Source organism: Pteropus alecto, unplaced genomic scaffold (genome assembly GCF_000325575.1).
Source record: "Pteropus alecto unplaced genomic scaffold, ASM32557v1 scaffold251, whole genome shotgun sequence".
Lineage (NCBI taxonomy): Eukaryota > Metazoa > Chordata > Mammalia > Chiroptera > Pteropodidae > Pteropus > Pteropus alecto.
Window position 1 is genome coordinate 2,854,394 of NW_006431048.1, and position 18,214 is coordinate 2,872,607.

General features: G+C 49.0%; 1 protein-coding gene across 1 annotated transcript in view; it reads left to right on the plus strand.

Moving 5' to 3' along the window:
• PDIA5 (protein disulfide isomerase family A member 5) overlaps window positions 1-18,214 on the plus strand; it is an 86,017-nt gene that overhangs the window by 42,556 nt on the left and 25,247 nt on the right. The window contains exons 8-11 of the mRNA XM_006905571.1: window positions 3,283-3,350; window positions 9,453-9,544; window positions 9,637-9,708; window positions 15,900-16,036. Of these exons, the coding sequence (XP_006905633.1) occupies window positions 3,283-3,350; window positions 9,453-9,544; window positions 9,637-9,708; window positions 15,900-16,036 (369 nt within the window). The remainder of the gene's footprint in view (window positions 1-3,282; window positions 3,351-9,452; window positions 9,545-9,636; window positions 9,709-15,899; window positions 16,037-18,214) is intronic.

The window sequence follows — 18,214 nt, forward strand, 5'->3', positions numbered from 1 at the left end:
GGTTGGTTTCACCCCTTTTCGTTTCTCTTTGGAGGGACCTTATTAATGGCCTGGCCATGAATGCTTTAGGAGTTGCCCTGCCTCCCTGTCCCTTGAGAATGGGCCTCCTTTGGTTTATCTCAGAACCCTCGGGACTCAACACACTGTTTAAATGAGATTAAAACAGCATATGTCAATATACAGTACATGTAACAAGGCAGGATCATGGCATAAGCATGTTGGTTTCAGTATAATGACACTAGTTAATCAGTTACCAAGAGTGGTTCACTAGCTCTTTGCCCCTGAATGTGTGTCATCTCTCCCACCCACTCCCCAGGCCGTCTGGCAGTGTGCTCTTTCTACTTGTCACTGCAGGGGCAGAGATGCATAATAGAAAGCTAGGTAGAAGTTAGGTTCCTTGTAGGTGTCATAGGGCAATTAGCAGTGGGGGAGGAAGGGAGAAAACTCAGAGCTGTGAAGTTCAAACTTGTGGTGGAATAATGGTCTGATTGGATGGCCTCCTAGGTTCCAGGTAACCCCGGGCTTCTTTTGTTGTTTTTGATGAAACAAAGTTGTGCTTTTATTATACTCGTCCACTTAAGACTTCATGACTTCATAATTCAGCTGATTTCTGGGACACACCAATTTTCTAACTGGTAATTCTTCTGGGGCTCTGATCCTTTGATGATGTTTGGGGTGAGTGAACCCAAAGACAGTGGGAACCTTTAGTTGTGACAAAGAATCTGGTTGAAGGGGATCCCCAGGACCTACTGTTGATTCAGAAAATATTTGTTGACTGAATTAATGAGAAGATAATAGGCTGATTGCTATAACCCTTGGGGTTCGAGAGGGATAATTAGTCTTATCTCTTCCCCTGCCTCCCAGTTGAATCAGTTGAAGGATAAGTTCATATAGGGATCTCAGTACTAGCTGTAATGTTGGTAAAGTTCATTTGGAAACTGGCTTGGCCTATAGCTTCCTGTAACTGTTCTATCACCTCCTCCCCGACCCTACCCTCAGTAACTTCTTTCCCCAGTACTTCTGGCCTTGGGCATGGAGGATAAGCTACAGGCTGCAGATAGGCAGAGTTGGAGGAGAGAGGTCACATCTGTGGGGACAGGTAATAAATTAGGCTCTTGACTGGTGAGTGTAGCCCAGTGGGTGTCAGATGTCCCCCCACCTCATCAAGTCACCAAGTAAAGTAGGTGAAGGGCTGCAAGCGTGCCCCTTATTTTCCTTTCTGTGGAGTGGAGTGACATCCTCTGTTCACTGGGGAGGTGTTTCCCACATGAGCCAGAGGCAAACATCCTCTGTTCACTGGGGAGGTGTTTCTCACATGAGCCAGAGGCAAACTCTCAGGCCTATGTTCACTGAGCCTCCCCTGCTGGATGTCTAGATGGCCATCCTCCCAGGTGTTGGCCCTGTCCCTCTGCCTGCCGGGCAGGTGTTGTCTCCACCTCACAGGTAGGGGGAAGCTGGGGCTCAGACCACATACGTCACTATCCCAGGGTCACACAGGCAACAAATGGTTAAGAGGAGATGCTGACCTGGGTGTCATTCCCCCCAGAGCAGACTCCTTCCTCTGCCAGGCGGCCTCTTGTCCCCACTGCGTGGCGTCCACCTGGTGGAGCATGGGTGTCCAGTGGAATTGGTGTTACTCCCCCAGTTTCCGTTCTCCCTTCTGAATCCCCACAGTGGGAATGGGGTCCCTGGGAAAGTGTCATATGCCTTCCTTCACAACGCTCGCGGGGATCATGCCGTGGTGGCAGCTGCTGGGGAGAGACGCATCTTGTCTCCCGGGGGCAGGTGCCGTGGGGTCGTGCTCCAGGCTGGCCTCACAACAGCTCCTGCTCTCCTGAGTCCTTGTGAGTCTGAGCCTGAACTAATGGCGTGAATCGAAGCCCAGGCTTATTATGCTGGTGTGTGTGTCCATCTATCTGCCAGACGGGAATGTTGGGAAGGGGGCCATGGGCATTTTGAGAGTTTTGTGTCAAAATATCCTGCATCTAGTCTTGTCCAGTAGACTTGGTGTTGGGAGGTTCAGGGTGGTCCCAGGGGAGTTTGACCTACTCGTATTTCCTCAGTGTCTGTATCTGACCCGATGGGTGCGAGCATCTCTTTGATCTGTATTTCTCTGCCCACAGTCTGCCAAGGCGTTAGCTAAACATAGATTAGAGCTTGTCAGCCTGCCGCCGCGTGGCCCTATCCCCGCTGTGCAGTGTTAAGATGAGATCCAGCCTGACGGGGTTCCAGGTGGCTTTGGTACCTGTAGCCTTCAGCTGCATCTAAAGCCTGTTTTGCAGCAGAGCGGCTGTCAGAAAGAGTAACAGCCTGGCATGTCAGAATTCCTCACGTCCGAGGAAACTGGTGCCCATGTCCTGCAGGATCCGTGCTGATGTGTGGCCTGCTCTGGTTGAAGGGAAGGCGTGGGTCTAAATCAAGGTCATTCCAAAGTAGTAGTGGATGTTTGGGGCCTGGCTATCTTGACCCTGAGCCCCGCAAGCCATGTGGGGCTTCACCACTCCAGGAGAGGAGTGTGACTGTGGTGGACCACAGGACCCCAGAGAGTATTGAGCCAGAGACATCACAGAATCCTGCAATGTCAGACTGTTTGGTCCAACCACCTTCATTTGCCAGAAGGAGCAGCAGCTCAGAGAAAGGAGGTGGCCTGTCCAGGGCCATCTAGTAAGTGGAGGGAAGATGAGAACCCCGGTGTTCTGATTCTGGCCTGGCACTTTTCCCACGGGGCCAAAGCCAGCACCTTTCATGTCAGGCTTGCCTCCAGTCATTGTGTAACTATCCCGGTTCATGAAGGAAAAGAGGCACGAAAATCCCAAAAGTCGTTGTACTTGTGATTGTACATTTTTCTTCCCAATGGCATTTGGTTCAGGTTCATTTGCAGCCCCTGGCTGGGCCGTGAGGGGAGGCTTTTAGCTGTGCACAAAGCGGGTGTTCTCCTGGCATCTCTTCTGGTTTCCTGAATTGCTGTTGAACTCATTGTCAGCTCTAAGTATTTCCGTGCTTTGCCCTTTTCCAGCTGTGTCACATTTGCTTAGTTGGTCCCACATTTATTAAGTGATTGCTGGGCTGTGTCCTGTTTCGTGCCATTGTGATCGTAAGCTCTTTGGGGGCCAGGGCCTCTGCCTCCAGTTGCTATGTGTTCCTGGAGTCTGGGGCCATCCTACGCTTTTGGGGGCTGGATAAATGTCTATCGTTAGAGGTCAGCCTGAAGGGAAGGAGGGCGGAGCACGGGGCCCAGCACCCACTGTAACCAAGTTTGGTTTTCCTCCTGTCTGTGACTAGGGTGCAGCATGTGCAAGAGGATAATGCCGCATTTCCAGAAGGCTGCGACCCAGCTGCGAGGCCACTTTGTAAGTGGGGCACCGTGGGCCAGGCAGGGCTAGCTGCTTCCGGACTTCTCCCTCTTGCCTAGGGAGATGGCAGAGGAGGGGTGGAAAGGTGGGGGGAGGGCAGGTTTCAAAATCACAAGAAGTTCTTACCCTACTGCTGCTGACCCTGCTGACCCGGCCATGTGGTTCAGAGACCTGTCCTCAGGGAACATTGCGAACTCTTTAGAGTTGCTGAGATCAGGAGAGTTTGGCGCCTGTCAAAGGCCAGTGGTGAAATAGCCAGGAAAACAGCAAGAAGCACATGGGGTGTTGCTGGGAGGCCGGGGCCAAGGGGCACGCCATCAGGGGTACAGAATTACTGGAGCTGGGCTCCAAAGCAGGCCAAGCCTCCTGATGCCGGGGAACCCAGTGGCAAAGAAAGGGGCATGGTGACACCCGTTATGGCCCAGATCACAAGCAGGTTGACAAGGCAGTCTCTGCTCAGGCTTGCCAGGGTTCCTCAGTTCCTGTGAGACAGGAAGAACGGTGGGAGCCACAGCAGAAGGAGGCAGTCCAGATGGGGAGCTGGAACCCTGAGGAATGTGCAGGCAGTCTCTGAAGGAGTGTGCAGGCTGTATGGGGGAGGGCAGACAGGAGATAGGTTGTCTCAAGGGTGCCCACCTTTAGGGGATATGACAGGGAAAAGGAGCCAGTGAGGAAACAGACCTCTGCAGAGCAGTAGGAGCGACCAGGATGGTCATCGAGGGAGGAGGGGAGGCTGAGCAGTAAGATTTCACCCAGGGCTGAGGTCTGTCAGTGATGGTCCTGGTCATCTCTGTGTCCCCTACCCTGCTGGGCTAGACTGGGCTTGACTCTTCTGTGCCATATGTCTGTACATTTTTGCACTTACCATGAGCCATAGAGGTTTAGGATTTTTTGTTTGGTCGCATTTTTTTCATTTGTTGTTGTTGTTGTTGTTTGTTTGTTTTTGGTAGCAACAGAAAAATAACTGCTGTCTCTTCTAGGGAGCATGGAAAAATCCATCCACCTTTCATGAAAGGTCATTGGGAGAAGCTATCTCAGTGGGGCCGGCCAAAGTTGCATTAAGGGAGTTCTAAGTCCTAAAACTGCATCATGATTTTTATGAATCCAATTAAGTTGGTGACTAGTTTAAAGTCAATATAAAAAGTTTCAGTGGCAGCACCTGGGAATGGCAACAACCCTGCTGGGTGGCTGCAAGATTGGGTTGCAAAGAACCAGTGCTTCCTCTTTTGACCTCGATTCTGGGGGATACCAAGGTCCTGCTTGTTTCTCACTAATGAATTTTTAGCAGCTTGCCTGGAGATGTTTGGCCATGGGGCAGACATGCATCACTCTCGGGAAGTTTCACTTCACATTTTGGGGCCTCAATAGACACCATATTTTAAGATTATTTCACTGGGGAAAAAGACTTAATTACCCACAGTGCTCCCCTTCCCTGCACCCACATGCACTTGGAAAACTGCTTGGCTCAACTTGGCCAGTATATGCCTTTTACTGGCCACTCAACTTCCTGTGGTACAGTCAGATCACCAGAAATACCTGGCCGGCCCCTTCAAAGCAGGCGAGGTCTTGGTGCCAGGTCAACTTCTGGAAGATTCTCAGCCAATGCTGCATCTACCTGACAAACTCGATATTCCTCCAGGCCCCTCCTGCAAGCCCTCAGAGTTCATCCCTGCCATGCACAGCCAGGTCCACCCACCTTTGCTTTTGTTCTAGGTCACTTTGTTCATGATTTTTCTCACTGAACCGTGAGCTTCTTGAGCACAGGGGCTCTGTTTGAATCATGTCTGTTTCTCCATCGTCACTCCATCTCTACTCACTCCATCCCTACTGTCAACACAGAGCACAAGGCCAAGCTCATAGTAGGCACCCAATTCATGCTGATAAAATGAACGGATGAGTACATGGCTTACTATTTCTGGGTACATTTTATTTTAAGCTCTGTATTTACATTGAAAGCGATGTTTCCCTTCTTAAAGGAATTCAGAGTGTCAGTTATTAAGGACAGAGACAACGTGGGCAGAACATTTGTGGGACAGAGGCCTTCCCCCTTGGCCCTGGGCTCACACTGGGCTCTTTGGCAAGGGTAGCCCTGAAGATGAATCGTGTTAAGGGTAGCTGCTTCCAAAAAGGGGGAAAAAACAATGCCTGCCTCTCCTGCCTGGGCCACGGTCAAGAAAGAGGAATTGTGACCCTCCCAAGTCCCTAGACAATGTTACAGAAGAGTCAGTGGGATTGTTCGTGTGCCTGGTCAAGCCCAGCTTTGGCAGGACTCAGCATAAGGCATCCGTATGGGGCGAATGCACCCATTTCCTTGCTTCTGTCTTCTCTTGCTTGGGGCTTATTTTGTTCTGTTTTTCCCCTGAGTTTCTTAGGAAAGCATCTTTGCTTCCCTTTGACGTTCTTACCCTTTCCCAGCTCCGTAAAGAGGGGTGGTTCCTGGCCACTGTGGGCATCATCCACTGCAGGAGGCCTGTGGAGGACCGGGCACAAGGTGCAGCCATGGCCCCCCAGAAACAGGGCATCCAGAGGCGTGGATTCCTTTCTCTCCTCACACACAGGGCAGAGATGGGCTGATAGTCCCCAGAAGTCAGAAACTCGCTCCCTCCCTACTGCCGACATCCAGCTGAATTAGCACGTCCTCTCTCCTCTTCATCGGTGTCATCTTTGAGCCCTTTTCAGCCAGCCATGTCTGTTGCAAGGATCAGAAATTTTCCTCTTCTACAGATATCTTGGGGAGGTATCCAACCCGATGATGTCATTAAGACAGAAACCAGGCCAGGTTAGGGATGCACGGCCTTTGCCATTTTCCAAACTCAGCTCTGCCTCTTTTTTGCTGTCACTGACGTCTAGTGAATCATCAAGCATCTGTCCCATCTACTCCTGCTAATTGGAGCAAGGACCTAGCACTGAACTCTCCCTGTCTCATTATGGTCTGTCCCTCAGTGATTTTATCTACCTCCATAACTTCACATAATATGGCTCCATGGAGCCTTGAGTCCCTAAGCTCTAGGACCACGTGTCAGATTGCTTGCTTGACATCTTGGTCTGGATTTTTTTCCATGTGTCTCAAATGCAGGGTGTCTAAAATAAAATTTAGAATTTTTCCACCCGGCAGACTGCCAGATTTTCTTCACGACTCTGTTGTGTACTCCAGGTTCCTCTGCCGCTGTGCCAGGGCTCATTATACATCTGTCCCCCTGACAACCTCAGTCCTCTCCCTGCCCACCATCCTGGGTCAGGCCCTGGTCAGCCCACACAGAGTGGTTGCCAAAGACTGACTTATTTACCTGACCCACAACGTTCCCCTACAGCCCAACCTCTACACTTCAAAAAATACAGCTGGGAAACGCTCAAGAGCCCTCCACCATCTCCTGAATAAAGGCCTGGTTTTTTAGGCATGTTAAGTCTTCCACAGTGGCCTCAGTGAACTCACCCAGCCTCCTCTTACTCCTCCTTTATGTGTGTCCTGTAGTCCAGTGAAACTGCCTTTTTCCTCATTTCTCGGGCCGAATCTTGTTTAGTCTTGCCTCCATTTTCTCTTTCTGGAACGTCTGTGGAAAGCTTACCCTCCTTTGGGAACTGGCTCACATGTCGCCTGCCTTGTGGCACTTCTGTGATTGTTCCTGTCACAACATGGCCTGAACACGAGAGGAAGAGCATGTCGTGCCAACCAAATCAGTCCAGGAACATGGGGCCCAGTGTCAGGCTCTGTGGCTGTAACTTCTCTGTGGGTTGAGATCACTTTTGCCTCATGCAACTTTACACATTCCAAAAAGTGTTAGTACGTAGTTGTTCAAAAAAATATTTATCTCATCAACTAATAAATGTCCTCAGAGTAGTACAAAAGTGCTACAGAAACTCGGAAAATTGAGAGTTCATCCCAAGCAAAGGTGGTTTGGAAAGGCTGCCCAGGAAGGTGGGATTTGATTTGCCTTAATGGATGGACGAGTCTCTGTTGGTCGCTAGGTATGAGGAGTGGGCATCCTCAGAAAAGGCACTGGAGGACTCAAAGTAGGGGCACAGCGTCTGTTCTAGAAATGAGAGCAGAATTGCAGAGCCTCCTACTAGTATGAATAAAAAGATCTAATGTATTTTGAGCATTGTTGATACTTGTACTATCTCTTAATCTTTACGGCAACCACAAGAGGTAGCTGCAGATGAGGAAACTGAGGCACAGAGGCACCTGTGACTTGTTTAAGGAAGTGCATCTACTAAGTGAGGAGTTAGGATTCAAACCCAGCATCCTGACCCTGAGCCCACTTCCTAGCTACTGTGGTATATTGTCCATCTACAAGGTGCCTTAGACGGCACACAGTCCAACTTCCTTCCTGTGCAGAAATCTTAAAGCTGTCTCTTTTGGGGAGAACAAAAAATCTAGACCCTAGCAGGTGCACAATTAAAGGTTTTGTAAGAACGAATTCAAAAGTGAGGTAGAGGCCATATGGTCTTTGAGTGCGGACTTAGACTTGAGCCTAGATTCAGTGGAATCGAAAGGTTTTGTGCAGGGAAGTGATGTAATGAAAGGAGGACGGGGAAGATTAATCTTGTGGTGAATGTGCACTGACACTAGAGAAATCAATTAGACATAAAAAAAGAACTTTAAAGTGGACAGTTATTACTGGGAAAGGCTGCAGAATCAGTCTGGGGAAATGAACAGAATGGCTATTAGAGGGTTCCAGGGCTTGGAGTAAGTTCTATTTTGGACTTATTTTTCCTGTATTCTTTGCAACATCCCAAAATAGGTTAGGGGGAAAAACCCCAGTGATTTAGCAAGCATATATTGTGTGCCTGCTATGTGCCAGGCATTGTGCAAGGTACTTAAAACAGTTGAAAAGACACGTTTAGATGCCTCTAGGGATGAAGCTGCCAGAGGCATAGGTAGCTCCCATCACTGGGAAGATTTGGTAGGAAATAAGAACTTGACGATTATCAAGCACCAGTTTTGTGCTAAAATCTCTGACATGGATCATCTTATTTACTTCTCTTAAGAGCCTTGTGATAGTCTCATCACCCACATCTTCCAAACAAGTAACCTCAGTGAGGGCGAGTAACTTGCCCAAGGTCACGTGACTCCTAAGTGGAAGCAAGTCTTCTGAATCTAATTCATTGTCCAATGAACTACCATTTTCATTTTCCTCTTCCTATGCATTCTTATGCGTTATTCAGCAAAATTCAGCTTCCCGAGTTTCTTCTCTCTGCTTCCGTAACTGTTACTGGCATTTTTGAACTTCCTTTCCCCTCTCCTCTGTGCTACCCTGCTTTGTAGAACAGCCTTCCTGTATCTGGCCACTCTATTTACATTCTCTTGAGACAACAGATTCAAAGTCCTCTTTCTGGGCACCTGACCCTGCCCTAGGGAAGGTTCCTGCTTCACGAAAGGAATTTTAAGAGACCCTATTCTGGGCTGTTCTTAGAACTTAGCCCTGTGTTTAATAACACAACTACTAAAATACTTCTTTCCCACTTGGGGTTGTTGGATATGTGGACCCCTGCAATAGAATATGTTCAGACTTCAGAGACGATAGTTAAGTCAGGTTGTAGGTGATGGCTACACAGGGCTGTGAGGTCAGAGAACATCACACATGAAGCCTAGGTGAACAGACTGAGGACAGACCATGAGGTATCCAGGAAGGTGTCCCAGGATGCTGTGAAGTGGCCGAGTGGTGATTCCCTAATTTGGGAGTAGAGGATAACCTTAGTTGACATGGGCAAAGAAAAGGCATCATATGTACCTGGATGGTTGTGGTCCCACTCTAGGACCTGTTTGAACTTGGTAGCAAGGCCAAATTATTTCCTCGACCCCCAGAACTTTTTTTTGTTTTGCTCTAGGATAGTTCTTCCTCTAGGGCAGGTAAAAGAGAACACCTGTATGGAGGGCAGCAATTGGGCCCAGATGCCTCTCCCAGAGCTCTCGGTCATCATTCCCAGCTGGCTTAGCTTGCCTTGTTTTCTGGCTGCCCTGGGCCACACATCAGTGTGCAGGGCTTTATCCCATTGATCACGTCCCCATCATTTTTCACGGACAGCTGGAGGTGCATGGACAAGGTGAGGTGTCCGCGGGCCAGAGGGTGGACAGGTCTGTTCTCCCTTTGTTCCTAGGTACTGGCTGGGATGAACATCTACCCGTCGGAATTTGAAAACATCAAGGAGGAGTACAATGTGCGTGGCTACCCCACCATCTGCTACTTCGAGTAAGTCCCCTGCCTCCCTGCTGATGCTCACCCCCTCCATGATGGCGTTCACATCCCTGGCTGAGCCCACGTTGTCTCTCCACGTTTCACAGGAAAGGACGGTTTCTGTTCCAGTATGATAACTATGGGTCCACAGCCGAGGACATCATGGAGTGGCTGAAGAAGTAAGTCGGGTGTTTGCCTGAGGGGCAGAGGTGCACAGAGGGAGGGGCATTTTCCAGTCCTCAGGGTGGTCCCTGGTCATAGGGCTCTGGCTGGGGTCTCTCTGGGGTGTGGAGAAGAGAGGGAAGAAGGAAAAGGACCTATTGTGATGCCCACACAGCTCTTTCTGGGTTTTGTCTAGGTGGGAGTGGAGATCTCTGAGTTTAGGATGCAGGAGCTGGGAGGATTTGGTGTGACTTTGGCTGTGATGACCGCATTTCAAATAGTTTTTTTCCTTATACTGTCTGTCTCATGGATAGAGGTGTTTCTCATCTAGGATGTCAGGTTTGAGAGAGGTTTCACTGCAGGTCTCTCTGAAAATAGAATGGTCAATCGAACGCTTATTTCAAACATAACACTGAATTAGGTGCTGTGCAGCTACTAAGAAACATTCTGATGCCTTGGGTTTATGCAGCGCTTTGCCATTCAGCATGTACTCCCCATCGATGCTGCTTCATAGCAGCCTTGTGACCCCTGTTTTGTAATGCAATTAGATCCTCATAACGCAAACCATGCCCTCACCTGGACACCTCTCCATGCTCCGCGTGTAACTTTGGCATGATGGTCAGACCCTGACTGGTGTGTTGGTTGGAGAGTCTGCCTCCCCCATACCCAAAGCTGGGGCAGGGCCTCCTCTCCTGGAAGCCTCCCCAGGCCTTCCCAGCTGAGCACTCACTTGGCTCACTTTGCCCTTGGCCTGGTATCAGTTTGGCACTTACCAGTCACTACCAGTGTGTGGTTATTTGTGCATAGTTCTTGGAATAGTAACAGCTAACATTTTGGGGGCTCCACTTTGTGGCTGACACTGTCCTAAGCACTTTATGTAGTTTCTCATGCAATTTTCAGAACAGCTCTGTAAGGAAGATATTATTATTACCCTTATTTTATGAATGAGGTAACCGAGCACAGTAGCTCGCCCCACCTGGCAGCAGCTCCCTGCCATCCAGATCTGCTCCTCTGAGTTCTGTTCGGAGGCCCTTCCCCTCCCCGCGCTTGCCAGCATGGTGACTATTTATCGACATTATTACCTGAGGGGCACAGGCTTAAAGAATTAGTTATCCAAAGATACGGAGGTTGAAAATGTGTATTTTCAGAATGAGAAAGGAGGATAAATTTCATACCAAAAAAAAAAACAAAACCCACAAAAAAAACCCTGATAGATTCTAAAAGTTGAAACTTAGTCTTCTTTCGGTTCCCAGGAGCCCGAGAGATAAAACACAACGATAGCACCATGTCTGATCTGCATAGCATCTTTTATTTCTTGAAAGCATTTCACATCTCTTTCCCCATCGAGTACCTCATTTCCAGCCCCTGCCCAGGAAGGCAGCTCCCCATTATCATGTATTCATTGTGTTAACCTGGGCCTTTGCTCCCCCGTCTTCCTTTTTCATCTAATAATAAGCATGTCCTCTCCTCCAGCCAGGCATATCTCGCTCTGCTTTGGGAGAAGGTTTCAACAAATAGCAATCTCATTTGTCATCAGAGCATAAAATCTGTCTGCTTCCCTCCCCTTCTTTAACCTTTTCTGGTTTCAAAATACACTTACATCTTTTTGGAAGAATAGGGTTTTGATTTTTTTTTTTTAAGTGTTGAGAATTGCTTGCTAACGGTAGACAAGGGGAACACATCAGTGGAATTTCTGAGACAGGTTATTATCTCCTCCTGGGGACTGCTGCTTTTTCCCCCTCCCCACTTCCGATCTCTGTACACTGCCACCCCAGCGCCTCACCAGACTTGGCCCTGGCCTGTCCAAGCCCCAGGGCTCGCCTCCATATCTTTGTCCCAGGTTGCTGCCCCCCTGCCTCCCTCTCCTCACGCACCTTGTTAGCAGCTTCCGGTTCACCCTGGGTCTCCAGGCTGAGAAGGTCAGTGGGGTAACTCCAGGGAAGGGAGGCGATATCTGGGTCTCCCTGGGCAGCTCCTCCAGAGCTGTCCAGACACAGGATCACTGTGCTGGGGACACACACGTGAGGGCAGCTCCTCCAAAGACATGGCTACAGCCCGCTCCCCCAGCATGGTGAGGCAAGCAGACCACCTCCTGAAAGACCCCCAGTGAACTGCCTCATCTCACACCCCAGCAAGCGTTAGCAAGGTCACTGTGCTGCCAACTGGCTTAGTTTTTTAAAAATCTTTTAAAAATAGATTTCAAGTCTATTCAAGTGAGATATGTTATTTTAGGAAAACTCAAGAATATAGCTAAACAAAAAGAAAAGCCCCCCCCCACCCCCAAAACATACACACATACACACTACCCAAAGATAACATGTTGTGATATTTTGACAAATATCCTCCTAGATTCCTCTCCACTTATACCTAGCTCTGCATGTTGATGTTTTAAGTCTTTTCCAGATTTCCCCCAAATCTTGGTGGGTAGCAGTGATCCACCTTTCCTGCTTCCTTGTGCTTCTTCCCTGGGCCTCTCGATTGCTCACAGCTTATGGCAGCCCAGTAGAGAGGACAAAGGGGGACCCAGCCTCCCTAATTCTCAGGATGACTTTCAGAAGCTCAGGAGAGAGAGCCTAGATCCCACCCTGCGACAAGTGACTCTGGTGGGCGGGCACAGCGCGAGGCTGGGTGGGGGCTCCCTGCTCTGTGGGGTGGATGCACTGATCATGGCAGCTGGCCCTCTTGTGCTCCTGTCGGCAGTGTTTCTCATTCCTCTTTCTGCAGATTTCACGCTGCCAAGTTGAGTTTCGCAGGTAGAGTGTGCAGAAGTGGCAAGCCATTTTGGCCTAGCTATCCATTCCTGCCCGTGTATTTTTATACTAACCCGAAGTGCACTGAAAACAAACACAAAGTTTTCTTGTGAGGCTTCGAGTTGTGCCTTTTCATCCGTGGCAGGGGCACCTGCCTGAGGCAAGGATCTGATTTGTGCGGAGGGGCCTGGGAATTCAAGAACCGCAGGATTAGAAGGGAATGTGAAAGTCGGCAAGTCTGCCCAGCAGTTCCCTTTTCTGTCTGCGTCACCTCAAGATAGATGTGGTTACCTCAGTCCCACTTAACCACCTCAGAGAAAAGGGCTGTGGCTCATTTCGAGCCTGCCCATTCGCGTTTGAATGATTCTTATGATTTAGGTTATAAATAGTACCCTGGAACATTTACGTAGTACTTTATAAATTTATAAAGTGCTGTCTCCTGTCCATTATCTGTCTAGATGTACCTGAGATGTAGGTAAAAGAGAGGCCCAAAATAGACTGTCTTGTTGTTTTAAGTGAGATCGGTTCCCTAAGCCCCTAGAGCTGGTAACTAGAGGAGATAGGACTCTCACCCAGGTCTTCTGATTCCCAGTTCAGCTCTTTCCCACTCATCTGCTGTAGATAGAAGGTTCTTATTCTGTTGAGCTAAAGTTCTTTCTCTGGAGCTTTCACTTATTGGTGTTAGTTCTCCTTTTTAGGATCATGGAAAATCTTAATTTCTCTTCCAGATTCAGTCTGAAATATTTGAAAATGGTTATTGTGTTCCCCGGATCTTCTCTTCTTCAGGTTAAACACCTCTAGTTCCTTTAAGCATTTTTTTCTCATTTATTCAAAAAACATTTATTGGGCATCTGCTGTGTGTTAGGCTAGGAGGTACAGAGATAACAGGAAGCCCCAGTCCTCAAGGAGACAGACAGTAAAAAGCACAATTCAGTAATAGTGTTCGGCCTCAGGCTTCTACTCAGCCCCTCTCTCATCAGTAAGTCTTACCACCATGCCCAGCTCTGCAGTCCTCTTCAGAAAGTAAACTTCCTGTTGTCTACTGCGTGGGGGAGGAGTGCCAACTTAACTGCTAAAGTGAGGGACAGGATCTGAGGGCCTAGCTGCTCGAGCTTTCCGGGTGCCTCCTGTCTGCAGCCCTCGGCCGCAGCCCCGCTTCAAGGCAGTGGTGCCTCTGGGTCCTTTGGAGTCTTTGCCTTGCACATCAGTGTGGTCCTTGGGGCCCCTACACCCTGTCTGTACCTAGCACATCAGGTTTCTGCTCTCTGGTTTTTGGCTAAGTGATTTTTCTAACTTCTAAAACTGAACTGACCTTGTTTTCTCTCTTCATTGTTGTCTTTCCTCTTTTTTTTTTTTTTTTTTTCTCCTGTGGGTTCGTACTTTAAGAAAAAAGAAAAAATAACCTGTACTGTTATTTCAGTGGTTTTGGAGTGTGTTCTCTTCTGTGTTTAACTAGAAGTTTCTCAGGCGGTTTCATATGTTGCTCCTGTGTTCGTACTTTAAGAAAAAAGAAAAAATAACCTGTACTGTTATTTCAGTGGTTTTGGAGTGTGTTCTCTTCTGTGTTTAACTAGAAGTTTCTCAGGCGGTTTCATATGCTTGTACTGCTGCCGAGCCGTGGCTTCTCCATTCAGCTCTTGATGGATTTTAAAAAATTATTTTAATATTTGAATAGATTCTATTCACATAATTATTTTTTTTTAATATATTTAAAAATCGTACATCGAAAAGTCTCGCTTCTACTTATTTCCTGCATCCTATTCTCTCTCCCACCCCCTAGAGGTAACGACTAGATTAGTTTCTTTATACAGATGCAAGCAAGGGTGCGTATTTTTTTTATTTCTCCTGAATTTGCTAGCGCGTTATGACCTGTTATGTGCATCTCAGCAGTCTCCCTACATCCCACATCAGTGCACGGAGCTTCCTTGTTCTTTGCTGTGCTCTGCCCTCTGTTGTGTGGATGGACTGCAGGTACCTAACCATCTCCTACCAATGGATACTGGGTTATTTTCAGTCTTTGCTAAGACAAAACAGCTAAATGAATACGTTTGAATGCACATATTTTTGACATGTGCAAGTGTATTGTAAAGATAAACTCCCTGAAGTAGAGTTGGTGGTGTTTTGAGCTTAAGTTTAGGAACCTAGGTTTCTTTGTGTTGGTCTGAGATCATTGTCTGGCTGGTGACTCATTCTGAAGCTTGATTTTGCCGCCAGCCCCATCTAATGTTGGTTGTGCAAGGGCTGAAAGTGGTTTGCCATCTCCCTGACACTTCCCATCGCTTGGGACAGGGTGACCGAGGCTGCCAGCTGGGCCCAGTCAGAAGCACCAGAGAGGGCTTCTGAGGTGCTGTACACCCAGGCCCTGCTGTGGGGTGGCAGGTTCCACTGCGTGGGCCACATTGGGGGGGGTGGCGGATTCCATTGTGTCAGGCCACATTGTCTTCATGAATTCCCATCCAAGCTGCTGGAACTTTATACTTTTTTCTACTGTAGGTTCTCAAAGGCAGGAAACGATGATTGTCTTTTTACATTTGTCATCCTAAAGGGTGTTTTCAAAGCAGCGGTTAAGGCGCTTGTGGCAGTAAAGCAGTAGGGAGTTTGTGTCACTGGCCATCTTGTGCTCAACTCTGGAGGAAGAGAGGGCACTTGAGAGCCTCCCCCCTTAGACAGTTGGTGCCATAGATACCAGGGCACAGTTATCCCAGGCGGCAGCAGGCTCCAGGGAGGCTGGGCAGCTTCCCTAGGTTTTGCAGCCAGCTGCTCTTTCTGCTCCAGCACTTTGCCTCAGGGAGGACTAAATAACTTTGTTCCTGGTCTCTAGGAAGGATTTGTGGTGTCACGTAGACACTGTCATACTTAGAGTACTCCCAGCATTGTTTCCCTTGGTCCCGCGACCTCCTCCCACACTGATCCCCCATGTGGCAGCCTCCCTTTCCCTTCCTGGCCCAGATTTGGTTTTTCTCAGACACCTGGCCTCTCTTTTTCCTCCTCACCCTCACGTGCACACACCCCGTCCCCTGTGTTCCCTCTCCCCACTCCCTGCCCTGTGAGGCGCTACTAAACACAACAGTGAGCTTTCCAAAGGTCACCCTTTGCTGTTCTGTTTATTCTTGCCAGTTTGCTGAAAATTTGAAAGAGATTGAGAAGCTCACAAACCCCCAGATTCCTGAGAGGCAGTGAGATTTCCTGAGCTGCCTAGAGAGCTATAGCTAAATGCCACTGTTTGTAATGGGATATCAGCTAAACACTTCTCTGGGGCTTTGAGGGGGACAGTGGAGGCGGGCAAAGCTAGACCACTCACCCCTCCGCTCCTACACCAGGAGTGTTCCTGGCGAGCCCCCGAAGCCAGCCACGCCATGCCGAGCCAGTGGGGGCTTTTATGTCAGGGGGCTGGATTTTGTAAGGGCTGCTCAGGCCCCGGGGCTTGCTCTGAGCTCTGCCTGTTTTTGGTCTTCCAGTCCGCAGCCGCCACAGCCCCAGGTCCCTGAGACTCCCTGGGCAGATGAGGGCGGCTCCGTTTATCACCTGACCGATGAAGACTTTGACCAGTTTGTGAAGGAACACTCCTCTGTCCTCGTCATGTTCCACGCCCCATGTGAGTGGAGCCTTGCTCCTCCCCACCACATCCTTCCCCCTCTCAGCGTAGGACAGGCGCTGCTCTGGGACGCGAGTCCAGTGAGCACTTGCTTGTCGGATGCCTCCTCGGTGCCAGGGATGCTCTGGTGCCCAGTGAGGTCCCCGCCCTCACCATGTTCACAGCCTACCCTGCATCACTGTCGGAACAGCACGCAAGTCGCAATCAGGCGGTGTGTGTCCCTCAGCTCAACCTGGCAGACCTGACCCACTTCATCCAAGTCAGCGTGAATCAGGAAATGCAAATGGATTTCCCAGAATTGAAGTAATTGAAGCACCTCTCTGGTGCTTCTGACTGGGCCCAGTTGGCAGTAGTCGCCCCTCATCTTACACTTGGGGAAACAGAGGACTGGAAGAGCCCAGAGATATTGCCTAGAACAGTAGTCGCCCCTCATCTTACACTTGGGGAAACAGAGGTCCCAAGAGGGGCGGGCTGTATATTGCCCAGCAGCTGAGAGGGCACAGTGAGACCAGGGCTGGAGCCTCAGACCCCGCAGCACCTAGAATGCCTTTCTTTTGCGTCTCTGGGGTTGATCGCAGCCTGAAGCAGCCACAGTGGATCAAGGAAGAAAAATGGACAAAGCTGTAAAATGTGTTTGTAATATGGCTGAAAAGCTTGTAGCTCAGGATTTTTCTAGGCCAGTGTCCTCCCCATTCCCATGGAGAATGGAAATTGATTGTAATTCATTTCCAAGAGGGAGCAGGCTGCTCTCGGAAAGGATGGTGCGAAAGTAAGAGGCTGACAGCCTAGGGCACAGAGCTGCTGGGAACAGCTCCTAAGAGAGGGCAGGCCCACCCCTGTGGGTAAGGAAAGTGGGTCCTCCGCACCGTGGGACAGGGTGTGTGCATGCAGAGTGTTCTTCTCTTGTACTTTCTCACAAGCTCCTTGGCCCAGCGATGGTGAGTAAGAGATAGAGGAGGGAAAAAAGCAAGTAACAGCTGCAGATCAGTGTCATAGTCATCCAGTCCATAGTGACACATTCAGTGCCAAGAATATACTATTAATCGTCTTAGTCATAGGGATCCTTATGCCAACAGTTGTATATTACCCTACGGTGATAAGGTGGCTTCCCGCATCCTTTCATCTGACCCACAGTGCCACAAAGTGAACATGGTTAGCCCCATTTACAGATAAGGAGACTTGATGCACAGAGAAGTGGCACAAATTGTTCCCTGCTCCTTGAGTCCTATACTGCTGACTCCTGGTCTGTCCCCACTCCCTCACTGCATCACATGGGTGTGTTTAGGGGGGAATTGTTCACAAATGAATTGCTACTGGGGATTTCCCCAACTCTTTTTCTTATGAGTACCAAATTCTTAAGAGAATCCAAAGGAAAAGTACTCCCTATGACTCTTTTCCTTCTGAATTTCTAGAAAACTGACCAAAACACCTCAGTTTTAAAGAGCCTTCTGATTAAGGGCAATGACATTTAGGGCCTTTAGGAGCAGGTCACCCCTGGCCCTGCTAGGGTCCCGGTGAGGGCGTCTCTATAGTTGGAGGTACCTGGAAAACTGCCGGCCGGGCACCACTGCAGTGCCCTCCCAGCTGAAATGTGCTCTCCTGGCCCGTCTCAGAGTTGCTGATAGAAGCAAGTCTTGCAGGAGGTTATTGCATTGAATCTAGAGCTGAAATCACCCTGCCTGTGTCCCTGTGCCTGCAGTAAAGGCTGGGACCATCTAGCTGCTGTCAGTCTGCCCCAGGAACTTCACCCTCATGTGTCCATCCTTCCTATCTGCGTCAGAGAGCCCGCCCAGCTCTGGGAAGAGTGCAAAATGTTTGAGCAAGGGTTTGTGGTTTATGTGTCACAGCATGAAGTGTATGTTCCCTTTGATGAAACCTGTATATTATCTAAAAATATGCACCAAATAGATTGGAATCATTTAATAATTGTTGATTAAGCCCTTCCTTTTTAAGAATCCTGGTAGCAAACTGGAAGTGTTTTGTCTGTGTTCTTTTTTGTAGTCGTAGGTTGTGAGCAGTCCATTGTAGTAGCTGATGCTTGTAGGGTCTGGGGACCAGAGGCTTGGCTATAGGTCCCTCCTTTCCCCTTTCCCTTATAACGAATTCTTTTCTCTCTCAGAACCAGAAGGATCTCTCTCATCGCCCCTGTTCCCCAACCCCAGTCACCTATGGGTATAG